Source organism: Dryobates pubescens, chromosome 6, assembly GCF_014839835.1.
Source record: "Dryobates pubescens isolate bDryPub1 chromosome 6, bDryPub1.pri, whole genome shotgun sequence".
NCBI classification, from domain to species: domain Eukaryota; kingdom Metazoa; phylum Chordata; class Aves; order Piciformes; family Picidae; genus Dryobates; species Dryobates pubescens.
This window is the reverse complement of record NC_071617.1, coordinates 14,678,013-14,704,406: the sequence shown is the minus strand read 5'-3', so window position 1 is coordinate 14,704,406 and position 26,394 is coordinate 14,678,013. Positions and strand designations below refer to the sequence as shown.

Sequence of the window (26,394 nt, the reverse complement as noted above, 5' to 3'; positions counted from 1 at the left end):
CCGTATTTTATTTGGCCTCTTTCCGGGGGCAGGAGAAGGCAGTGGCAGCGGGGCCCGAGGGGGTTGGTGCTCCCCACGGCGAGAGTCGGCGGGGCGGGCCGGGCCAGCAGCGGCTACCTTGGCTGTTGGCTGGACGGGAAGGGTGAGGCTCTGGCTGAGGCTCCAGTTCGGGGAGCCACAGGTAGGCGGCGGCCTGATTTCTGTTTCCAGCTTCGTGGAAGCTGGTTTGTTGGGTTTTTTGCTCCCTCTCTCCTCCTCTCTTTCCAGCTCTCGCTTTCCGGGTTGGGAGTTTGGTGCGTTCAGAAAAGTGCCTGCAACTGCGCGGGGCTGCCCAGGTGGGGTTACTCTGGGCTCCTCTCCCTGCCTTCTTCCCCTCCTCTCTCCCTGCCTGACTTTCCTCCTTTGTGGCTGCATTCAGGGCGCTTCAGCCCCCCTCCCGCGCTTCCTCCTCCCGCCCTCCCCAGTCGCCCCTTTAGGGAGGGAAAGCAGGGCTCATTCCTGCTTCGCAGTCGCGGAGCAGCACCGCGCCGCCCGGGGCTCTTTCGCGCCCGCCGTGCGGCGGTGTTGCGGCGGCCGCCCCGCTCCCCTCCCCTCCCCTCCCCTCCTCCCTTGCTCCTCCCGGGGCCGCTCCCTCCTCCGGGGGCCGCTCCCGCACATGGGCGCCGCGCGGGGCTCCCCCTCCGCCGAGGCGGCGGCAGCAACAGCAGCAGCGGCCGATCGACCCCAGCCTCGGAGCGCGTAGCGTATCCGCCCTCCTTCCCCGATTCATTTGCCGTTGCTGTTGTTCTCCCTTCCTCCCTCTCTCCTCTTTCTGAACTTTTGTCATCGCGGCCGCTGCGCGGATGAAGACTTTTTGCGCCGCGGTCGCCTAGTTTCTACCCCCGCGCTATTGCACCCTGAGTTGCCCTCCTTCCCCCGGCCGCGATGCCGTTCCCTCTGCGGACCCTAGAGCCGCTGAAGCTATGCAGGCTGGAGGAGGCCGGCGGGGACAGTGCGGAGCGGGGCGGCCCGGCGCCGGGGGACCACGCCGGGGCAGCGGAGGGGAGCGGTGGTCGCCGCCGCAGCGCGGTGCCGCTCTTCGGGGCCCTGGAGCAGGTCAGCTCGTACGCGCTGGTGTCGCTGCTTATGCAGCTCTCCGACCTCTCCCGCTGCGCCGGCGACATCTTCGGCGGGATCCTCACCGAGGCGGACTCCCTCTGCCACCGCAACGCCCGGCTTCAGCGCCGCCTTGGCGCCCTGGAGGCACTCCTCGCCCGCCTCGACCACCGCAAAGTCAAGATCCGTGAGTGCCTCCCTTCTCTGGGACTTTGGGGTCGGAGGGGAACCTGCCGGCGGTGGGGCGGTTTGAGCGGCAGGCTTCTTTTTATTTATTTATTTGAGAAAGAAAAGAAAGAGGGAAAAGTTAAGCATTCCCGTCTCTCGCTTCCCGCACTCAGGTGGTGGCGGGCGCCTCCGCGGTCCCGCCTCGGCTCCTCCCGGGGCCCTGCCCGCTGCATCGCGGCACTCCCTGTCCCCCTCCCGCGGACCCCGGCCCCGGGCTTCGTCCCGGCGGCTCCGGGAAAGGTGTCAGCGTGCGAGGCCGGTGGCTAGCCGCCCGTGTTTTCGCAGTGCCTCTGTCCGGCAGAAGCTTGATCACTGGAGAGTGTCTGGACCAAGGGCAGCGGAGTGGCCGGGACGAAGGAGGCTGGCGGCTTGTCAGCGCTTCCAGCGCGGTCATCCTGAAAGAGGGTTGGGTGGGATTGTTCATGTGTCTGTGCTGGGTTTGCCCTAGACTTCGGATCAGCCGGGCTTCTGACAGTTCAGCCCACATGCCTGATTAATTCTTTTGTATGCGCATGGGAAGACCTCGGTAAACAGAAAGCTGGATGTACTTTGCAGCTGGTTGTGTATCTCTCAGTTCTCTTGAGTTTCTGCTCTGTGTCCAGAACAGGTCCCAAGTTTGTGTTTTCAACTTCATATGGGTGCAAGCAGCAAGATTCGGCTTTGGCCTGAGATTCCCAAGTAGTACAGTCTGGGGACGTTCTTGTTAAGTTTTTCTCAGTCTGTAAAGTGGTCCTCAGAAGCAGCTACTAGTACAGCTACTCACAGGTATAGGAAAAGGTTTGTTTGCAAACTTGGTCCAAATTTGGAGAAACAATTTTTACGGGAGGCTATCAGCTACATGGAGTTTCATTTGTGCATGTCCTAGCTCCCCACAGACAACGTGAATGATGGCTTGCAACATCAGCTTTGCTTTCTCAATCTGCTGGAAACATTTAGGAATCCCAAGAACCGTGTTGCAACTTCTGTGGCAGCTGTGTAAGCCTAGCTTAAATAGGGTTGATTCTCAGAGACTACTTACAGTTTTCTTTTAAATGGAAGTAGAAAAGCTACTTTGCATATGTCATACCATGGTAGTGTGAAGGTTTAATCCTCCCACCACATTATGAACAAAGTTGATAAGGAAGGAAGGCCTTTCACATATGAGATTCAAAGAGTATGAACTCTGCATGGGTAACTTACCTGTTTAACTCCTTGTGGTACACTTCAGGATATGGTTCTTCCAAAGAAGGGAAACTTTCATTACCCTTTCCAAAAGGCTGCTTTTATGGTTTGTGTTAGACTGACGCTTTGTGATAACCATTCTGACTTTTTTGGTGCTTTGCAACTGCTTGGGAAACTCAAGGAGACTTTCTTCCTTGCCAAGGCAGGTATGCCCTTTTCTGCCAATACAGTTATATTAGTTCAGCATGGCATGGTGCAGTCTGACTTGAAATCAGAATGACAGTACTGGAGATACCTGCAGTATGGTGGCATGTTACATAGGAAGCAGTATATATTTATCTCTATTTTAAATATGGAGCTAACTATTACTGTACACTGATGTAACTCGTCTAAAGGGAAGGGTGAAATAAAGCTAGTGCTGCACTGTGTGAGCCCTGAAATTTTACATGTGTCAGACAATTACTGTACTCTCTCTTGGTCATCGTTTTGAGCAGTTTGCATTTACAATTTCTTTTTTAATTACAACTCTGTTCTATGAGCTAAGTCTGTTACTGCTTTTAATTTGATCTTTTCTCTTGCCATTGCAATTTCCCAAAATGGACATAATTCTTATGTTTTGCTTTCCTAATTTGGCTTTTAAATTGTTTGTTAGTGGCATCTCTGCTGTCAGGTTTAATTTCGCTACTGAACAGCTGCATTGCTGCTGCTAATACTTGTTTTTTGAAGATCTCATTTGTTAAGGATAATTGTCAATGATTTCTTTCTAGACCTTTTTTATATACTATTTTTGAAAAACAGTGGTATGAAATACTGCCATTCTGTAAAAGAAGATTATTTACCTGTTGGTCAAAAGGAATTGATTTGTAGGCCAACCTTATTGAAATGAAGTTGCACATAAAGACATGACAATTCTCTTCTTGTATGCTTTCTATACCTTGTACTCTGGCCAAGGAGATTGGGTGGCATCATCAGTTGTAGTTAGTTAGCATGATGAAGGTCTCTGTAATGCAAGTCATCAAGGCTTGTCTGCAAGTTTAACCCTGTTGCTGGAATTAAGGAGCAATATCTGCAAAACAAAGAACAGTTTAATAATGCTGGCTTTGTTTGGGAACGATGACAAAGGGGGAATTTTACTTTTTTGAAGATACACAAGCTTTAAGGTGAAAGTGGCTTGCTGATGTGGAACTGTAAGAAGAGCAAAGGATTGTAAACAAATTTAATTGCCTTTCCATTTCTCACAAGACTTTTCTTGCAGGGAAAATACTGTGAACTACTGTATCTCCTGTGGAGCACAGGCACATGCATCATGACATTGTATCAAATGACCTCAGTATTTTGCTCTGGCTTTCAGGATGATGAGACAGGACATTGTACACCTGCTTTTCCAATAATAGGTAATTTCTGCTTGAATAAATGGCTTTTGTTCTGTTTGTAGGCCCATGACAATACTTGGAACTGAAGGTTCCAAGGTGGCTCCCATATGATTTTATATGGGAAGGACCAGAAGAAGACCAGTACACTTCAAATTGGGTCACACCCACCTCTTGGGAAGTAGCTGCAGCCTGGCAGCTAGTATAAGTTGCATTATGTATGTTCCTGGTGCTTGGCAAAGTACATACTTTGTGAGGAGTTATTTGTGTACTATCATCGTTTTGTTTCAAAGTAGAGTTTCCAATGTAGTGTCCTTCAGATAATGGGTCTGTTAGTGCTTGGTGGGGCTTGTGAGGGAGGGGAAGCAAGCAGAACAAAGCTCTGTCTCCATTTAGTCACTCTTTACACTCACGGCCTGTGTTGACTGTGCAGTGTCCTTGTGCATCTGTGTAGGATCCATATGTTCCTAGATACACATATTGGAGTATTAACAGGTAAATGTCCCTTGATTGAGCTCTGCAGTTTTCTCTTCTATATACTCTTCAATATCCTATAGTCAATGCATTAGTTCAAGTACCTCCATTCATTTGACTGATGTGGCAAACTGATTCATAAAGGTACTATGTCCTTGCAACCCTTACCAGGGGAAACTTTCTCATCTATCAGTACTAGCTGGACTTCTGCTATGCCCTTTACCGGGGGGGGTGGGTGGGCTGTTTTCCAGGGTTTATGCGTGCCACACATCCTTAAAGGGTTTAATTCCACATCCACTTCAGGATGTTGAAGGTAGCTTTGAGTTGTATGCAATCTTGGTGATGGGGATTCACTGGAATGGTTCAGAGCTGTCTGGTTTGGTTTGGCTGTCTTAAACTTTCCATTTAGGGTAGTAGAGGAGCTTCTCTTTATGTTCTCCAAGTAAGAAAGTTGTGTCTGACTGTTTCAATACAAGGATATTTTAAAGGATGTTTAGTAAAATGTTTTCCTGATGTGCATTTGATGTTTGCATGTTGAGCACGGTGTTTTGCCAATAAGAAAGGACATCAAAATACGATGAGGCATGTCCCTGTGGGGCTGATGACTGGTTTATAACTCATGGTGGTGGGAGGCACTAATGGCTCAAGGTGAGCCATTATGTAGAGCTATAAAATTCAAGTGTAGTATGCTGTACTTGTGACCTTACTTTAACTACATTAGCCACCTCCAGAGGATTAGATTCAGTGCTCTAAGAAAGGCTTTCATTAGGTTTTCATTGAGCTTGTGTGTTCCTGTTTTGTGTGGTGTGGTGTTATAATTCCTGCGTCCAGCTGCCGTAATATGTTTTATGCCATGGGATTTGCTTAACAGCTTTTCATCTTCTAGCGATGTGTATCCATAGCTGTGACCTAGCTTTGGGTGATGTAGTTTCCATCACTTTCAGTTCTTAAAACATCAGGGTGGGTAAGGGCAAGTGCCTCTTTGAACTGATTGGAGTTCATCAAAAGGCGTGTGATGTCAGCAGAGAAGTCTTGTGTGAATTACAAGGCCAGCTCTTGGGAAGCACTTCGAGGCTTTAAACAGTCATTGTTTTTATAGGGCATGGAGAAGGACAATTTTTTTTCCATTTATACTTTTCTTCAACCATCTGCAGATGCTTATGCAAAAATGAATATGCTTTCTTTTTTTTGTGTGAATCCTTAAAGTTTGACAGAATGGAGGCCTTTCCCTTCTATCTTCACGCTATTTTCAGTCTTTCTGAAGAGATGTTGAGAGAAATGCTGGGAGGTTAACCTAATGACAACTTATGGTAGAGTTTCTCAAGTAGGATGGGGTTTGGCCAGTTGTACCTCCTATTCTAACAAGAAGAAACTGATCCTGTGGGAGCGAGGAAATGATACCTTCTAATTAGCTTTGTTGTTCTTTAAAACCCTTCAGTGTTTGTTTTTAAAGGCACAGCATCAGCATTTGATGTTCATGCAGAATCTGTACATGTATAAAACTGGAAAAAAAAAAATCCCTAAAGCACCTCAATGCAGGAGAGCTAGGAGGATGACTGTTTTATTTGTCTGCATGATGGAAGGACAATCCAGTTTACACTTATCTCCTGCTGTTTCGTTTAGTATTTTCCACTCTTTGTGTGCAAGGCAGTACTGGAACACATTTCCTGCTTTAGTGGGACAGGAAGCTTTATTCAGCTTATTCCTAGGGAAACCCCTCCTCCATCCCTAACCACCAAAAGGGAGCATTATTTGAGACGGTATCAGCAGTAGGCAGGAGATGAATGAGCTGGTTGACTTCTGGGCTTTCTATAGCTTCTAGTATAAAGATAGAGTGCAAAAGATGTTAATCATTTTGTTATAATGAGAAGGTACCTTCTTGTGGAAATTATTTTGGAAAACAACCCACAACCAAACAAAAACACAAAACACCATATATGCCCCTACCCACCCCCCCCAAAGGAAAAAAAGGAGAGAAAAAGGAAAAAAAACCCCACCCCACAAAGCAACAAAACCACAAACCCAAAATCAACAAACCACACCACACCTGAAAGCCTCAAACCAATCACCAAAACCTTGGTTTGCTGTTGAGGAAGTTTTGTTGCAGAAGGACTGACTTTCAGCTGAAAAATTCCATTTTAATACTGTTTGAGAGCTACAATACTCTGCAGATGCTTGAGGTGATTATGCACTATGGTACTTCTTTCATTTGCTGTGCAATATGAAGATTCAGCAGCAAAGTTCAAACCATGTTAAACAGCTGAATGCTAATGTCCCCTTGGAAAAGAAATAAAACCCCCAAAAAACAACAACAACAAAAAGAATTTTCTCTTTTACCCTGTTGTAATTATTCAGATTGCTGCTCAGAAGCAATGTAACTCTTGTTTTATTTAGCTAGTGCAAGACTAATTATCTGTGGAAATTCAACCTGATCCAAAGGAGATTTCATTTGAAATAAGCAGGAAGAAAGTCTGAGTTAGAGAAAGATTTCCCATGGGGACAGTAGGCCAAGTCGCTGTCCTGCTGAGTGGCAAATCTCCAGCTGAATTCAGTTTGATGAGGGCTTGGCTTGCTGTTTTGAAAACAGTTGACACTCTTTGGCTGAAATGCAGAGCTGCTTTGTACATTGCTCAGAACCTATTTACACCACCTATGGACATTTATTTCCGTAGGTCTTATGATTGGCTTGATCATTCAGGAACACGATGTTTAGGACAGGTAGTTAATGAATTAAACATACTTGTATTTAGTTGTTTTTAATTGGGATCTATTTTGAAGGTTCCTAGATATTTTAGGATACAATAAAATGTCTTCAGAAGTTTCTCTTCCTATTAGTATTGGCACAGTCTCAGCGTGGTTCAGTGTGAGCTAGTAATCTTGGTCTTGTGGGCTTCTCTCCTAAGCTGCTAATACGAAGTTCCAGCATTTTTTTGGTGAACCTATTAACAAATGTAAAACAACACAGTGGAAAGCCACTGAAATTCCTCAAAACCCCTGTCCTGGAATTTAAACCAGCCTCTAATCAGTGGAGAGTCAGATGAGGCTTTCAAGGGGGATGGGAGCAGATTTATCCCACATGTGCTTAGTGATTCCTGCACCTTCCTCCAAAGCATTTGGTGCCAGCAGCCGTCAGCCATGGGATGCTGTGCTTCACCATTGCCAGGACCAGATTCACTACGATTTCTGACCCTCTTCTGTCATTCTGGGTGAAGGGGGTGAAAATTTCCCTTTCCTCATCTTTCTTTTTCTTTTTTTTTTTTTTTTTTTTCCCTCCTGAATGTTCAAATAAATAATAGGATAACTGAAGGCATGTGCTTTGGTTCCTGTCATCAGGAGCATTAGTGGAACACAAACAGAAAGGGAGACTGACAAATAGAGGGAATTGAAAAATGCACATTGAAGACTTGGCAGTTATGCAAAGTTGCAGTTTCTGTTGTAGTCAGCAGGAGAGATCAAAGCTGTCCACCCTAACAGTTAACAAGATCAATTAAACATGGTAATTCAATGTTGATCTTGGCTGTAGGTTGGATAGGAAACCTGGTTGGATGTCAGTCTCCAGAGAGCCTGAATGACATGCCACTTAAGAGACTAGAAAAAATATCTTTCAACCTGGAGGTTAAGCACAGATTAATGTGGGTGGACTTTGCAAGTTGTTTATATTTATACTGTACCATATTTTACTTGGGCAGGGCTTCTTCTGGCTTTGGGCTGTCCTGTTTGGTTTTGTTGTTGGTTTTTGTACTTTGTCATTTGTGAATTATGGTGTTAGGTTGTTTTTATTTATTAATTTATTGGCTTCTTGTCCTTTAATCAGCATTGTGCATATGATATTTTGCTGCCTTTTCAAAATTTTAAGTAGTTAGAATAATAGTTTAAGGTCTGACTGAATGTGGTTGAGTCAGGGTAGCTATGCCTGTGGACAGAGGCAATGCTGAGTAATTGTTTTTGCCATAACTCCTCTTGTAATTTCACTGTTGGAGCCACTACTCTACATAGTTCTTTGGTTAAGGTCTGATTATTGTTTTTCTCCCCTTCCTCTTCTCTTATCCTTTTTCTTTAGTAGTTTAGGCTCCCCACCCTAGGTGTGCTATGAGCTACCTCTCCCATCTCCAGTCCTGCTTGCTCTGAGGAGTGACAGTTTAAATATCTGCTGTGCACCTTGCCATTTATGTCATGCCTGATAAAACTGACCTTGGGCACCTCCTCTTCCTCAAATACAAGACTCTCTATGTCTACTGGTTGGTGTGACTTGGGAATAAGGAGGTAAGGGTTTGGGAAGCAAAGACAGGAGAGGGTGAAATTCTCATGCCTCCATGTCATTCTCCTCTGTGTTAGTCCCAGCGTGAGGCCTTCCTGGCTGGGGTTGTGACACAGTGGAGAGCAACATAGGAAGCGGTCTTAATGTTGTCCATGTATGTCTCTTTGCTCATTTTTAATGCTTCCCTTCCAAACACAAACATGTCTATTGCTCTCCAAAGGAGTATAAATTGAGAATAAAACTATTTACACCATTACAGTGGTGGAAGTAAGAGTATCCAAGTATTACTGGAAAGAAATAAATGGAGTAACCAAAGGAATTCACTCTGCTGCATTTCTGTGGCTGCATTCTTACAACTTTTGATCTGAAAGAACATTTTAATGTTTTCATTAGCTTCAATTCCCCTAATCTGTGCGTGAGCAGCAGCTCTGTTTTAACCTGAAATTTTACATGTTAACTAGTAGGTCTGTCAAGGGTAGGCTGCAGCCTGATCACAGTAAAAGCACAATCCAGTCAACTAAGCAAACTTGGTTTAAGATTGCAACTGTTAAATTCATTTAGCTCCTGCTTTTCAGAGACTAGGACTATTACAGATGCCTCCCGAAGTAAATTTGAACTATGTATGCTGAAGATCTTAGCTACTTAATTTTTATACTAGAAACAAATAAATGTTAATGTAAATTGGAATAGAAAAACCATAAAGTAGAGATTTCAAGCGTATCAAGTAATAGTGACAGTGGTGGCTTTTGGTGGTTGGTATTTTTGTGGGTTTTTTCTGTTGTTGTTTGGGGTTGGTTGGTTGTTCTGGTTGAATGGCCAAGTGGAAAATGAAAACAAGAGACTTCTCTAGAATATTCTCAATAATAACATATTGTACTTGTATACTCTTCTTTCTCCTTGCTCCTCCCATTTTTTCCCCCCATTTTAGCATCAAAATGCTGGCTACAGAGGCGCTCTCATCAACTTTTAAGTGGTGGAATAAATATTGCTGCTCACTGGCTTACATATATTCTGTATGTGGTTGTTATGTTGGTAAGCTTTCTCAGCAGCTTGGGTTTGAGTAAGAAAGCAAGCTTAGTTTTTCTCCTGGCAAAGGGACATCTGTCTTTTCTACGTTGGCAAGTTTTGGCTTTTGGCAACAAATGGGACATCTTACAGGAAGCTCAGCAGGACTGGAGAAGAGTGTTTTGTGGGTTATCTCTAGTGGCACCTTTTGTTCCTATTGTATGGGAGGAAGGAGCTCCCAAATGAGTGCTGTTGGCTTTCTTTTCCTATTCAGTATCTAGTTGATGCTGAGTAACAATCTGCTTCAGTGGGTTGAAAAATCAAGTGATGTTTGGCTAATGCAATGTTAAAAAGAAAACTCAAAATGTTGTTAGCCACATTGTCCTTAGAGATGCTTAGAACATTTTGAATTAGAAAAAAGAAGCCAAATACTGTTTATTTATTTAAATAAGCTGTGATACTTGATTTTCAATTTAGAAGAAAGATAGCACAAACAAAGCAAGAAGATCCATTCTCCCGTCCCACTTATTCTGGACATCATGCACATAAAATCCCTTTTTCCCTGCAGTCTTGAATGATTTTCTCCCCTCTCCAACATGCATACTAGACACTGAAAATGTTTCTTTGCAGAAGTCCAAGAATCCAAGGATTTCTGGTAATTAATACATGTCTTAATCTTATGGAGTGATCATGTGTGTATGGATAAAAATGTAATAAAGTACATGGTGATAGTCCCCTTTATACTGTTTTATTTGTAGTGTTGGAAAGATGGAGGCCCTACCTGCAAGATCTTAAACACAAGAACCTAAGCTCATTCTACATGTGTTATGAGGGAGAAAGACTAAAAATACTCTGGTGTTCATAACATGCCTTGTGTGTTTAGATGCAGTTTCCTAAAACTGGTTCATTGAATTATTTCTTTATTAAAGCAAAGGTTGGTAGGTATTGCATGGGTCCTCCAGATTAGCTTTTTTTTTTAGTAGCATGTGTGTAACAAAAGATCAAGAGTGCAAAAAGGTACAAGCATATTTATCAGACAAAGTTGGTTTGCACAGCTGAATGCATGCCACAGGGATGGGTAAGGTAGGAAATAGAGGGGCGATAATTGGGAAATAGAAAGGTTTTGTACCAGTTGTGTTTGGAAGCCTGATGGCGACCAAGGTATGGCAAACTGGTATAGCAACTGATCTGCACAGGGCCAACTCCCTTCCCGGTATCTCTGACTACTGCTCTCCCAATGGGGGAGCATGTGCAGTCCTGTTGGGCAGGCTGGGACAGCCTGAGCCCTGTGGGGAGCAGTCCCGGGGTGGGGGGAGGAGGAGGACACATGACTGTGCTGGGCTGCAGCTGGGCTCAGCCCTGGTTGTGCAATGTGTACCAAAGTGGCTCTGCCTCTGCGCTTGCTGAAGTCCTGGGTAGCATCGTGTAGGGTTTACCTCATCCTGGCAAGCAAAGCATGATCTTAATAAGGGTGGTTTAAATGTAAATAGATTGTTACAGTTGATTTTGAAATTATAGTTGCAGTTATAATTACATAATAATTACAAAATGTACACAATTGTATTTCTTTAAGGGTGATCTTTACCTTCAGAAAGGATAGGAAAGCTGGAGAAAACAAGCTGAATGCCAGGCAGTTCTCTTGCCCTCCCTTGTCATAATGGTCAGCGTTAGGACAAGGCTGCCCCTTCAGCAAGAAGTCCCCTGCATGGAGAGGAGGGGGGCTCTGCTTGCTTATCCTGAGGGGTAAAACTGCAGTGTTGATTTACTTAATGATCCCAAATTTCCTTACAGCATTAGAAAGCACTTAACAATTTAGCACGGGCTCAATACAGATGTAACTGTCAGCAGAAGGCTCTTGGCCCCAAGAGAGTCTAGTTTTAACACTTTAAACTGCATCTTCTACCTTGACTTGTATGGTTTAAAAAGGTCTATGTTGAAGAACCCAAAGTTTTGCAATAGTTACAGGCTTTCTTGAGGTTTAGAGGAAGAGCAGGTAATTAGAAATCCAGAGTGTTTGCGGGAGGTGGAGGATACCGCAGAAAGATGGAGCTCTTGATGTTTCTTGGGTTTGACATGTTACAAAAACCTCTCTTTGTTCTGTATCTGTTACAGAGACATTGTGTCCACTTGATGGTCCGGAAGACCAAAACCATGTGCAGTACTTATTATCTTGCCTGCTCCCACTGTTTGCTGAGTTTGGCTTGAATTATGTAATTTTCAATGTCCCCTCTGAAGAGCTTGGTGTGTAACATGGGAGGGAGTGCTCTTCAAGGCCTGTTGTTTTCACTCTGCTGTTCTAACAGAGCATGTTCTCCTCTCCTACACCCTTTCCCAACATTGAAAATAACAGTAGCTTTTTTCCATAGGAACTATTTTGTTGCTTTGCTGACAAATTGTGATACTTGCTTCAGACCTGGAGCAGCTGCACCTTGTAAACAGGAGGACCAATAGCTGCTAGTTGAGCATTGTCCATAGAGATAACTTGCTGCAGGTTAACACAGTGTTTAAATGATTTAGATGCATTATCTACTGCAAGTGGTAGAAAAAAAAATGAATTCTCTTGTGTTAGGCAAAAGGTTTTCTTCATTTGAGCTCCTGTCAGCTTGGCATGTTTATGATCTCTTGGTTTTATCACTAGTTACATCTATGCACATACAGTATTTCTAATTTAGATTATTATTAATGGCTTTAAAAAAAGAAAACACTAAATTTAAACCCCCATGGATATATTTCTAGTAGTAAAAGTTTGAAGCCACCAGGGAGAACCCCAGAGTATCTCAGCATTTAAGAGAAATAGCAAATTAGAAAATGACTGACAAAAGGCAGATACCACTAAATAACAGGCTTCAGTATCAACTCTGTGTAAACAATGAAGTGACCAGTGTCTGTCTCATCACTCAGCCATGTGTGATCTCAGTTAACACTAGAGCACAGTTCCCACTTACAGGGTGTTATAAATGTACTTGAACTGTGTGCTGTTATACTTTGATTTCTCTCTCCACCTTGGTGGCTGTTGTTGAAGCTGTGACTGCATGAGTTTGAGTGGAATGAGACTTTTCTAGGAAGAGGTCTTGAGGGTGCTTGAGCAGTCACCATAGAACATGTATTGAGAGCTTTGCAACTGAAAGGATAAACAGTCTTTTTGTGGTTATTGAAATCACAGAATCCTAGATGTGGGACAGCATCATAGAACCTCATGAGGTTCACAAGAACTCTTTTCTCAAGCTTGTCCAGGTCACCCTGGATGGCATAATGTCCCTCAGGAATGTCAGTCACACCTCTTATCTTGGTGTCATCTGCAAACTTGTTGAAGGTGCACTCAAACCCACTGTCTGTGTCATTGACAAAGATATTAAACAGCACAAGTCCCAACAGAGAATTTGAAGGACACCACTTGTCACCATTCTTTGTCTGGACATTTTGCAGGTGACCCTCTGGATGTGACCACCTAATCCAACTCCCTACTGGGAGCAGGCTCAACTTGAGCAGGGTGCTGAGGGCTGTGTTCAGTTATGTTTTAATATCTCCAAGGATAGAGCAGCCAGTCTCCCTGGGCAACCAGGTTTTAAGACCAGGCTGGATGAGGCTCTGGCCAGCCTGATCTAGTGTGGGGTGTCCCTGCCCATGGCAGAGGGGTTGGAACTAGATGATCCTTGTGGTCCCTTCCAACCCTGACTGATGCTATGATAACCTGTGGTAGTGTTTGGCTGCCTTCATAGTAAAAAGGTTTTTCCTTATGTTTAAATGGAGTTTTTTGCATTTCAGTTTGTGTGCATTGCTTCTTGTCAAAGCATCATGAGCAGGAACACAAACATACTCATCCTTCTGGAGGGATGTCCAAGAGGGGTGCTAATTTGCTGCCAAGATGGACAACCTGATCAGGAGGGCTGGGTTACTTTATGGTCCTAAGTAAATGTTAGCACACCTAACTGAAAAACAATGGGCAAGGGAAGGTGTTAATAAAGCAACAAAGCTGGCAGCCAAATACCACATTTAAAAAAAACAGTATTTAGGGGAAAAAAAAAATTTATTTACTTGAGGACTTCTCACCTTGCAGCACTCCTTTGGAAGAGCTTTAACCCTCCAAATAAAAATACCCACTGCTGTATTTGAAAGGTGATAAACTCGGTATCAGAAAGATGGAAATTATCTCAGTGGAAATAGTGGAAACCGTTTCTAGTGTCTCACCTTACAGATCCTGTCGGCAACAGCTCTTGAAGAGTGAAAAGCATTCAGTGTTTGCAGGAGGAGTCCTGAACAACCCTTCCGTGTGCTTAAGAATTTCAGCAGCGGCTTCTTTTTGAAATTCTGACAAAGGTTCTTGGCTAGGTTGTTTGAAACTGTCTAGGATCTGGGTTATGTTAATACAGTACCCTTCCCCCCCCCCCTTTTTTTTTTCTTGTTGATGGGAGCTTTATTAAGAAGGTGAGAAAAATACGGTATAGTTCTGTTCTTCATCTAGCCTGGGGCAAGTGAACTCCAATGAGGATTACAGGAAACACCTTCTTCATCATCATCCATTGATCAAATAAAGTAGTCCCTTGGTATTCTGAGTTGCTGCTAATTAAACACATTTTCCTGTCCTTCCCCTTAGTAAGCACCCCTTTAGGCTGAGTTAATTACCAGGACTTTGTATGCATGATGGTGCTTTAAATGAAACTTGTGATTAAGTACTAAAGCAAAGCTATCGGAGAGAAATGCCTTATTTTAAACTGTGGTGTTAGACTGCAGGATGATCTGCTATTTTACAATAACCTATTACTTACACACATGGATGGCAAACATATTTATTTATTCCCCCCCCCCCCCCAATGAAAATTTATAAACTCTTGTTAAAGTGTCCAAATCCACATAGAGGAAGCCAAACAGGCATTCATTAAAGCTGCATTTAAAGCTTTTGGCAGGATACTTCCCATATGAAAGATGTTATATGTAATGTCTTGGAGTAAAACGTTTTGAAGTTTTGAGATGACAATTCTAATGACTACCAGGTCATTCTAAAATTAGGAGATTTAAATCCTAGATCACAGTTTTGTGTCAGAGTTCTCCTGTCTTACAGCACCTTTGTATTGTGCATGTAGATTGATTTTTTTTTTTTTTTTTTTTTTGTTACAACACCCCTGGGAAATATCCACTGGACAAGCTTGTAATCTCAGGTATTTGGCATCTCTGTTGCTTTGTGCTGTGGAACCTTGCAAAAACGGGGGTCGTTGAAAAGTCTGGCCTCAAGTATTTGAGCAGAATGAATGATTATTTTTTTCTCCACTATTGTGTTTCTAAGGAGAATAGTTGTAGGCTGTAGAATACATCCTGTTTTCTCTGCTGCAGTGAAACCCTTGCATGTCTTTTTTTGTTTCTTCTTTAATACCTACTGTTTTTCTTCTTTGTTAAGGCTGCTCACATCTGGCTCAGGACTTCTTAAAGCCAAAGGCTAATAGAGATGTGTTCCTTTGTTTTTTACCAGAGAGGAAAAGGTTGAATTTTTAAAAACCAGTTAGTTTTCCCTCTGGTGTTCTCAATCAAACCTTGTGTGTATGTGTCTCTTCCACTCCCTTCCAAGAAAAAAAGGGAAAAAAACCACAAAACCCCATCAGAAAATCCCCCAATAACTGATTTGGTTTTCTTACAGTTTGGACAAAGCCAAGTAGCACACATTCTGATCTGTATCACTAGTAGTGTAGAGTAAGAGCCTAATTCAGTCACTTTTAGATTGATTTTATTCCTTTATATACTTTTTTTTTTCTCCATGTAGCTAAAATCCCTTTTTGTCTGTTTCGTGTTTGTATTTAAGGTTAAGAAGACTCTGAGGGGTGAAAGTCTGGGTTGACTTAAGATCTGCATTTTCCAACATCAGTTTTGACCTTGAGTTGCTAAGTATGAACTTGGAACAAAAGAGCTTTATAGCAGTGGTTGATGGATGGGTTGTAATATTGAAGTTTCCCTCCCCCATGCTCACATCCTTAGAGCTCAGTCTGTTGTAGCTCTCTTCAAAGGGAAGAGTCTGCTTGCTTGAGGCTGTCACTCTGGGAGTGTGTCTATAATAGTGAAGATGCAGGAGAGAGAGAAAAAGTTGAAAGTGTGCAGGTAAGTTTTGGGCTTTTTCCTTTTTGCTTTTGGAGGAGGATATCCCTCAGCGTTTCCTAGTTAGGTAGCTGTTTATAGATCAACATTTTCCAATGGATTTCATTGGAAATGCTATTGTATTCTTTTTGTCTCCTCTCTGAACAACTTGCTTTATGGTTTGCAGGACATTATTTTTCAAGTTACTTTTATAGGAAAAAAAAAAAATCTTTTTTGAACTCTAGCCCCCTCCAGCTTTTCCTCACTGTATTTCAGTAGCTCTAGCTATTGCAGTTTCATGTTTTGGCAGAATTCTTGAGATTACCCCTCATTCTTCTTCACTGAAATGCTATAAAAACAGAGGGGCTCATGTGGGGAGGAGAGGGAGTTACCAGCAGTCTAAGCAGCAGCTTGAGCACCTGTATGTCCAGCAGTGCTATGGAAGCTGAATTTTTCAATATGGAAATTTGAAAACAGAATTCCTCCTAACCAAGGATTGCCTTTGTGTTTTTAATCAAGCTTTATTAGTATTCAGTAATGAGTGTGGTGTAAGAGCAGAACTACTATAGAGTGTTAGTGGAGCAAGTGGTGCTGTGTTGGGCTGATGCTGTGGCTCCCAGCTGGGCTTATGCCGGTGGTCTGGGGTGTCCTGAGGTCAGAAAGTAGGCAAACATGGCTGCCTGTGCTGTCATATCTAGTTGATGTTTCCTTTGTGTTTAATTAATTAATCTGTTTGGCTCTGCATGGAAGAGGTAAAGTGATTATAAGAGCAGATGGCACAAATGGAAAGGGATGAAGAGAAATAAAATTAGGATGAGGCAGGCATTGGTCCCATTGAACTGAAGAAGTTCTGTCCTCTGCAGCCATCTTGCAGTCAAGTTAGTAAGAAAACACAAATGAGAATCTATTGACAGTGGGAGGTTTGATTGTATGTGAAACAAAAATAAACAGATGAAGGGGAGGGGTAAAAGTGTCACTTCTTTTTTCTGGATGGACTTCTAGGAAAGAAACTGAATGAATGTGAAAGAAAAAATCAAAGAAAGCTGAAGTGCTGTGGATGAAATCCTACAAGTAGTACCAATGCTCAGAGTGATCATGGTTGCCAGCATCCATGGGAGGTTTAGGTTGGATGTTAGGAAGAAATTCTTCACAGAAAGAGTGATTTGCCATTGGAATGGGCTGCCCAGGGAGGTGGTGGAGTCACCATCACTGGAGGTGTTTAGGAAGAGACTGGATGGGGTGCTTGGTGCCATGGTTTAGTTGATTAGATGGTGTTGAGTGATGAGTTGGACTCGATGATCTCAAAGGTCTTTTCCAACCTGGTTAATTCTATTCCATCCCTGTGAGACCTCTAATAATGACCAGCACTCTTGTAGTGTAAGCTTGCAAGATCTCTGTTAATATGACTTATGACTTGCCTGAAGTTTGGAGATCTTCCTCTGCCAGCCTTGAAAAGACAGAACTTGATGTTGGAAACTGGAAATGCTGAATGTGTAGATGCAGAAGAATAGACTGATGCACAAAGTTCTGGGAAGCTTCTGTATTAAAATATCACCACCACCACCAAATAATAATACAAATACTCCTTAAATGGAAGAGCAACATCTCATCTTTGAAGGCTGATGTTTCAAAGTGAGGCACAGCACAGATGCAGCCATTGTGATGTGGCCATAACTATGGCTAAAAGACATTCTCATTCACATATGACAAAAGGGATTTGAGGATGACAGAATTCCCATTTACATTTAAGACAAACAAAAATCAGAAAGGTAAAGTGGCTTGTTTAGGTGAGATAGTATCAGAGTCTGCATCTCAATCCCAATGGATTAAGACTCTCTAATTGGTAGGCTGCACAAGCTTCATCTGTCTGGAGTTGCCTTGCCTTCTACTCAACTTGGCTTTGATCAGTTTGGCTTTGATGAATAGGGCATTAGTGGCCAGACCTATCCACCAGATCTAGGGAGGAAGGGAGTGGAAAGGCCTGGTATTTTGCAAACTTGGGCTGACTGTGGTGATTAAGACATTTTAATGATAAAGGAAAGTAATTACAATATTCCCTGTAACGTTCCATAGGCACTGTATTAAACCAGTATTTTTGTTATCATAACATTTCATTTTGGTGCACTAGGAAATTCACCACAAAATTACCTTTTCTAATGGTCAATAGTGCAGTGGTCCAAAGGCATCTTGGGTTTCCTGTATGCCTGCTTAACTTGGTGCATGCCCATCTGTAACAGCACAGGCCATGCCTGCTTTTTCACATCTGGTTTGTGCTGGCAGCCTTCTCACTGAGCTACTGGTCAATGCCTGGGCTGAATTTTTTCCTTTCTACTTGAACAGTCCTGAAAAGCCTTCCTCAGAGATCCCCAATTTCATGAATTTTAACAACCTCTTGCAAACAAATCAAATAATGGTTTAACCACAGAGATTGGTAAAGGATGATAACATGTGTGTACCTACCAAAATGACTGTGAGGTATGCCTGAGGATTTCTGTGGAAAGGGTCAAATGCTTTTTGACTTTGGTTAAGTAAATGTCACTGAAGATGTGTATGTGATATCCCTAGTGATTAATTGCTTTCAAATACTTATCCCAGCTGAATTATGTAATATGAATCTCTGAAGGATTCCCAGCAAAGAGTTTGTGAATGGTAAATGTAAATGTCTGCAGAGGCTTTTGATATTTTAGATGTGAAAAGTGCTAAGGGGAAAAATACTTTACATAGCTCCTAAGATAAAGATAGTGCCTAGAATTTTTTAAGGCCTTATGTTTAGCTCCCACTGATTTCAAAAATTGAAGGCTTCACTATAGGTTTTCTTTATGCTTCTGGCAGAAGGAAAGTTTAGTGTATTCAAAGAAATTAGACTGAGAACTGAAAAATACCAAACAGAAAGGTGTGTACTTAATTCCAACTGCTGCATCTGAAAAACTGCTGTAATACACTTCAGATTTTATGATGGGGTGTTACTTCTGAGTAACCCAATATGGATTTTTGTTTGTTTTCAGCAGGATCATTAACAACTTTTTCTTGGTTACATGAAGTCCTTCTGCTGGCAACACAGAAATTGGAAATGCACAAACATTGAGCTGAACGTGTAGAATTTTTCAGTATGTGTAGAAAACTAGATTTCAAGCTTCACAATATTTACACTTCTCAGAGGATGTTGAGTAATACCTGAAGATCACAGAGAAAGTTAGGAGTTTGGGTTGTGGGGGTTTTTTTCTTGGTTTGGTTGAAAATGGAGTGTGCAGGGATGTAGCCTTTCTGGGGTGGTGAAAGCAAGAGGGTGTTACTTCTTGTACTGGAATGCTAAGTTCAGCATTGACTTAGAAGCCCTGTGCCTGTTGGGATAGGTAAATTGAACAGTCTGTCTAGTTAGGTGCAAAGGAAATAGAGTAAAACATCTGTTGTGGGAAAGGAAAACATACCTGAACACATGGCACTGTGAGATATCCAATCCAGATAGGCAGAAGGATGGTGCTTATCTTGGCTGTGTTGCTTGCTCTCACTACTACCTCAAACCCATCTTTGAATGTGGAGGCTGCTGACGTGCTTGTGCTTCTCCATATGATGTGCACTGCTGCAGTCATGTCCCTTGTATTGGGCTTTGTTTATGTATCACTCATTGGTCAGCTTGTTGAGTGGTACCACACCAGCCATGTCTTTGGCCCCGTTTACACGGCACCAGTGCCTTTCAGGTCTAAATTGTCTGCACCCAGCTGTGGCAGAAGTCTGGCCCACCCACACTGTGTCAGTAGCAGCTCTTTGCTAGCTCATAGGAATGCCATTCACTCTCCCCTCAAGAAGTGACAGTTCAGACAGACTTGTCCAGCAGGCTGCTGGTACCACTCCTGCTTCAGTTACAAAGTGGTTTCTTTATGGATGCTGGGAAGACATTGCTGGTACACATAAACCCCAAATCAGACCTAATCTGTTTGTGCTCAGCTGGCTAATGGGACCTGTATTAAGTGCAGCTGACTGATTTGTTGATTTGTTGTTTTCCCTGGAGGGCCACAGCACAGACCTTGACATACTGGCATGCTGTAGCAATGGGGCTTGATTAATTGTTAAAAATAAAACAAAGATTTTTCTGCTAAAGTAAGAGTTTAGTGCAGTATTGTGTGTGTGTGTGTGTTTAAAGGATACCCACCTGTGCAGTCTGTCATGCAAGGCAGTGCTGCCCTTTCTATTGTAGAAGGAAGATGAGTCGTTTGAAATGCTTCAGCTGATCAGTAGTTGTAGTGTTTTATTTGGTCCATCTCAGAACCTGATAATTGAATATGCAGGAGAGAGGTGGAGAAGCAAGGAGGAAAATGCTTCATTGTTGAAGCAAAGAAGTTGTAGTGGTTCCACTAGCCCCAAACTCTGAGTCAGGATCCTAAAACAGGGAAGCAAATGTTACATGAAATGGGAGTTTATAAAGCTCAGAAAATTGCGTGTGGTGGTGTTTGGGTTTTCATTTGTTTGTTTTTTACACTGAGGCGAGAGGTTAGTCCCCACTAGCATTCATTTTAAAAGTCATTGATTTTTATACTCTTGGTGTGTGAATACATGAAATACAATCAACCAACAAAACCCAGACCCATCCAAAAACTCCAAACAAAGCAGCAGTGACCCAAAGGAAGCACTCCTGTGGCTCCACAGAAAGTTAGGCAAAATCGCTGGCTGGCATGAAGGTAGCACAAGACATGCCTGGGGAATCATGCAGCTTCTAATGAACAAATGAGGGGAATCGGTGATCTGAGCAAGTGTGGCCAAATCCTGCCATTTGGGGCTGTCACCAGTTAGCAGGAGTTAAAATAGCCCTTGGTTTTGGTGGCACCTGAGGGAAAAACCCCATCAAACAGGAGCCAGCTCTGATACTTTGTTGGCCAGCCCTATGTTGCTTCATGACCACTTGGTATTGGCAGTACCTAACTCTTCTAACCCACCTCTTCAATGCTAGTGGTAATAGTGGTACTTGTTCAGTACCAGAACAAGACGACACAGTCTCAGGCTGCGCCAGGGGAGGTTCAGGCTAGATGTTAGGAAAAAGTTCTATACAGAAAGAGTGATTGCCCATTGGAATGGGCTGCCTGGGGAGGTGGTGGAGTCGCATCACTGGAGGTTTTCAGGAGGAGACTTGATGGGGTGCTTGGTGCCGTGGGTTAGTTGTTTGGGTGGTGTTGGATTGGTTGATGGGTTGGACGCGATGATCTTGAAGGTCTCTTCCAACCTGGTTTATTCTATGTATTCTATTCTATCTTGAACAAATACCTGATTCCAAAATAGAAATGTGCCCATGCAGATTTGCTGAGAATTAACACAAAATGTGCAATGAAAAGAGGTTTAGTTGTTTTGGTGTAAGCTGGTATGCAGTTCAAATTTCTGCAACCACTCCCAAAGGATATAATAAATACTGAAGTGCTTAAACATAAGGCTTTGTGTTTTCTTTAATTACATTATTTTTGAGTCCTGAAGTGTTGTTAACTCTGTAGAGCAGTTAATGATATTGAGTATGGTTTAAGGATTTTTGTTCAGCTTATGAGTTCGTAGTCTACTCTCTGGAGGGGGGAAAAGGAGAAGGGGAAATTCCTGTCTGCTTATAAAAAACATAAATCTAAAAAAATATTTTAAAATTATTATGAAAACCTACTATTTTATTGTCTTAAGATCAGATTTATAGTGATGATGTTTTTAGGGTTGCTTTTTTTCTTTTTTAAAGCTCTCCTCACAGTCCTTAAAATAAAGCATGCTTTACTCTCTCCCGACCCCTGCCTCCTCCCCAGGAAAATATTCTAAACCATTATTTTTAGCTCAAAAGTAATTTAGAAATTACAGGTTGAGTTTTATTAACCTCCTTCCTACAAGCATGTGTGGCCTGAACTCCTGTATGGAGTCATTCACGTTGTCGCCAGCTGAAATCTGTTCTGGGTAATACCATCTGTTCTGGGTAAAACCATAAGAGGACACTCAGGGGTAACCTTATTGATCTCTACAACTACCTGAAGGGAGGTTGTAGACAGGCAAAGGTTGGTCTCTTCTCCCAGGCAACCAGTGCTAGAACAAGAGGACACAGTCTCAGGCTGTGCCAGGGGAGGTTTAGGCTGGATGTTAGGAAGAAGTTCTATACAGAGAGAGTGATTGCCCATTGGAATGGGCTGCCCGGGGAGGTGGTGGAGTCACCATCATTGGAGGTGTTCAGGAGGAGACTTGATGGGGTGCTTGGTGCCATGGGTTAGTTGATTAGGTGGGTTGGATTAGTTGATAGGTTGGACGCGATGATCTTGAAGGTCTCTTCCAACCTGGTTTATTCTATTTCCCCAAGTAATGCATTTTTATTTCTGAAACAGTGAATCTCTCACTGTCACGTGTTTATGACAATACTGATAACTTCAACCATAACAGTTACTCTTATTTACATGCATGAAACAACACTTTTCATTTGTGATCTTTTGAGGCACTTGGTCTTATTCTTGCAATAATTGAAGTTCAGCTGAATAATTGTGCAGACTAGCCAAGCTTGTCCTTACTTTATATACTGATTTACTTGTTTTTATGGTTGCAGCTTATGTTTTTGGCAAACAAGCCCCAGCTGGCATATTTCTAAGGTTAGCTAAGCAACAATGAAAACTGTGGCAGCTATCAAGTAGCGGGAGTAGCAACTAAACTGGGTTAGACTTCTTTGAAGCCATACATTGTGTTCATTCACGTGTGGCAGTTCCTCCATACTCAGCTTGTAGTTCTGTTTATTTGTGTGTGCTGTAGAAAAGTTACATTTTGAAGGTCTGTAGAAGTTACTTACTTGCAAGCTTTGTTGTTGAAAAAGTAAAGACTTATGTTATACAGATTGATTACCATTTGTTGATAAAGACCTCTCACTGGTCAGTATCAGATGCCTAGTACTGATTTGTTTATTATTGGTTTTTTTTCCATCTGCTTTGTTAAGGGTAGTGAATATTCTCAAACTTTTGGCAAAATTAGTATTGTAAGTATTTGCAGTTCTTAAGTTCTGGAGACAGCACATAACAACCCTGAGTGATCTGAAGAACGGGGGCAGAGTTTGGTTTGCTCATCACCTTCCCTCATGGGATGAGGCGTGTACAGCTCATCGGACTCTAACTAGAAACAACTGCCTAACTTTCCTCTGTTAATTACACATTCATTGAGGACTGCACTGCTGTAGCATCTGCTAGTAATTAGATCTTGTTTAAAAAGAAGCCAGTAGGAAAAATGTAGGAGGGAGAAAACAGTGAGGTACTGGTTTAGAGCATGGAATTGATAACAAATGTTCTGTTTTCTTTGCTGCCATGGAAGCCTTGTACCTTCATACAAACAATAGAAATGACTTTCATCACCTGACATGTTAAGTCTGTGCTTGCTGCTTGCAGGTGCTTTGATTGTTTTTAGTTTATGCATATATCAATAGAAAGCTTTGAACATTCTTGGGTTTGCTTTTTCTTTTCTCTGCCTGTGATGCCATCTTTTTGTTGTTTCTTTTCTCAGCTGTGGTGGTTATCAAGCTTTTATCTAGATAGCTTTGCATTTCACTTTGTAAACCCCAGGAGCACAGGGAATCCAAAGAGGCTCCGGCGATGCCGAAGTTGGAGCCTGCATTGCAAGGTTGTGGGAGGTAGCACTAACTGCTCTCACACATAGGCTTGATGTCATTACACTGTTAGCAGCAATGTCTCTTGAGCTGCCTGCAAGGATCTGATAAATTTGTAGGATGGAATTGGGATTTTTTAGAACAGTAACAAAGTGAATTTGTACTGTGACTGAGAGGCTTTTAACTCTTTTTAACTCTTACTGGTTTTGCCTAAAATATAAGGGGTATTTCACATCTTAATTTACAAACACGTCTGATGTGATGTGATAGAGCCGTGTACGGTATGTGTCCTTAGAATAGTACTGTGGATAAAGCTACAGTGCACTTCAGGTTTTGCTTCAGACTAGCTTCTGGGTCTTTTCAGTAAGTTTTATCTGTTGAAGCATCTATGCTATGCCCTGGCATAACCTGTCCAGCCATTCCTAATACCTCAGAACAGCTTCATGTGGTATGCGAGGAGAAAGTATGAAGAATAAGGCACCACTGAAAGAAATGTTCCAGACCTCTTCCACATGCATTTTGACTGCCAAGAGAAGCTTGAAGAAAGTGAATGATCCTTTGATGGTGGCAGTAAGCTGATGGATGGGCATAGCCCACCAGGCACGGTGATACCTGATCTGTGTATCTACAGGTTGTCCTTTTCCTTCTGCTGTTGTTGCAGGATCCTTGGGCCAGTGAAGGTGCAGTGCCAGTTTAGCCTACTGATCCAAGGGGAAATTTTCTGGCAGAAGAGGCAAAGTAGAGTTTTGCTAGACTAGGAGTAGTGTCCATGCTGGAGGAATGATGGTGAGTTTGCTTCAGCAGTGCCCACCTTAACATCATCTGCCCTTCCTCCAGCACCAAAGTGATCACAGAAATAGGCCAAGCTGCGATAACTGCGAGGAAGTAAAAGAACCTGCTAGGAGCATTTTGTCTGGCATTTGCTTACCATGATGAGTAACCATGTCCCTGGGAGGTTGCTGGGTTTAGAAGTCTGTACTTGCTGTCCACTAATTCACTTGCAAGCTGCCCCTGAATGCCTAAACTCAGTTGAAATCTCCTTTTTAGGGGGGGTGGGGAAGGGATGGGAAGGAGTGGGAGGTGGTTTTGGTTTGGGGTTTTTGTTTGTTTTATTTAGTGGTCCTTTTATTTAAGGATAACAATAGGCACTTTTCATTAAGTGGGCCCTTCAAACTGAAGGCAGTCACAGTATACAAGCTTCTGTCATTGGGCTGGTGTGAAATAGCAGCACTTTCTATCCCTCCTGCTGAAGTGAATGTCATGGGACCAGAAAGGAAGAAACTGGGAAAGAGGCCTCCTAGGCTTTGTAGCCTGGGAATTAGGGCACTTGGCTGGTTTGGATTAATGTGGGTTTTGGTCTGTACTCTGGGAATTATTTTCTGCTTTAGTCCAGTGATTTTTTTTCTGATTTTTTTTTTTCCTGTTTTAATCCAGCGACTTCTTTTTTCTGCTTTAGTCCAGTGAATCACACACCCCCACCACCCCCAGCCCCCCTTAATAATAGTGCAAATACTACTAATAAGAAGTTCAGTGTGTCCAGTTTGGATTCTGGATTCCACAACATTTGTAAATCTAATTACTTTACCTAGATTGCCAAGTATTTTTGGCATGTCGAAATGGAAAACTAGAGTACACCTCCTTGCTCTCTTGCCATCTCCTGTCTGTCTGTATGGACTGGAACTTAGTTGAGAATCCTGTTTCTCTCACACACCTTGGGCATTCATTACTTTCCCTTATTGAAATTGATGCCAGACCTGTGTGGCTTGATCTACTGCTGTAATTAAATGCAAATTAAACCAGTTTTGCTCAGACTTAGTCTGCATTACAACTCACTAATTAAAATGCCTGATGTCTTGAAAAACCTGAGTCACTGAACTTCTCAGCCTGGTACAACAGTCTGTGACTTATGTTACAGTGGCAGAAAACAGCTGGTTTGGAGTTCAGAGCACAGCGGATGCCTTTCAGATACTAAAGAAGTGGAAGACAGGATATTATCCCTTCCTGTTTGCAGCTGCTTTAATAGGAATTGGAAATTTTTCAATGGTATTCACAAATGATGGGTTCATTCAACCAGAAACTAGTGCTAATGTCCAAACAAGCAGGTCTGTGCTTGTTGTTGTTTTTGATCTGCTCTGGTTTGCTGGAAACTCGGGGTTTTTAGGCTTCTCTGTAATCCTGCTTTCCTTGGAGCTGGGATGGGAATACTGCTTCTCCTCTATGTTTAGCCCAGCCTGGCTCTTCCTGCATTCATTGGTGTCTCATCTCCTTTTCATTAAGATCAAGTTTCCTCTTCCTGCTTATTTCTACCCTACTGCGTATCTCTACTGTGTGTTCGTTTGTTCTGCCTTTAGTATCAATGCTTCCCAAAAAACTCTCCTGTTCAGGATGCACTAGGGTTACAACAAGCATGATCCTTTTTATCAGCTTCCTTCTATTTAAGGTGCACATGGGTCCCAGTTTTGAAATTCCCCTTGGGGTGGAGAGACTGTTACTGCTCAGCACCCTTTTGCTTTAGTGTGTCTGTAAGCGTGGCTATATAGAGGTTACCTGGGAATACTGTGCATGGTAACTAGTAAACATGCTGGTAGGAGTTGTTGTATTGGTGGGTAGCTATTTACTGGCCAATGTACAATTATTGTTTTTCATTAGTTTGTGCTGTTTTCTTTCTCTTATGTTGTTTGTGGTTTTTTTTTTTAACCTGGTTCCTCCTCTGTGCATGTGTTCATTTCTCAGGCCTGGCGCTAAAGAGCTTGGGCAACTGTCTTAAGACTGTGAAGCTGGTTCCACTCCCCAGGTTGTGTATCTGGGCTGGTTTGGGATGTGAGCACCTTTTTTTGCACTTTGTCTCCCCACAAGAAGAGAACCTTTCTCAAAATCAGCCCCACATTACAATCCAAATGCTGTGCAAAGTTTGTATTTGTTTCCAGTGTCACTAATAGAAAACTTTTTTGTTCAAAGAAAACATTAAAAATTAAAGGCAGTTCTATTCCTTGGTGCTAACACTTCATCTTGAATGCTCAGATATAAATAACCTCACATGAGTCAGGATTTCTTAGATTCTAGCATGGCATGGACCAGTTCAAGAGGGACAGGGCTTTACTAGATAGAGTCCAACAGAGGGCTGCAAGGATGGTTCAGGGGCTGGAGCACTGCCC

The 26,394-nt window shown here is 42.7% G+C and overlaps 1 protein-coding gene across 7 annotated transcripts in view; it reads left to right on the top strand.

Annotated features, from left to right (window-relative positions):
* The first annotated feature begins 702 nt into the window (after positions 1-702).
* Positions 703-26,394, top strand: part of NHSL1 (NHS like 1) — a 198,760-nt gene continuing 173,068 nt past the window's right edge. For all 7 annotated transcript variants that reach the window (XM_054162646.1, XM_054162645.1, XM_054162648.1 and 4 more), the window contains exon 1: positions 703-1,282. In XM_054162646.1, the coding sequence (XP_054018621.1) occupies positions 925-1,282 (358 nt within the window). In that variant the 5' untranslated portion in view covers positions 703-924. The remainder of the gene's footprint in view (positions 1,283-26,394) is intronic.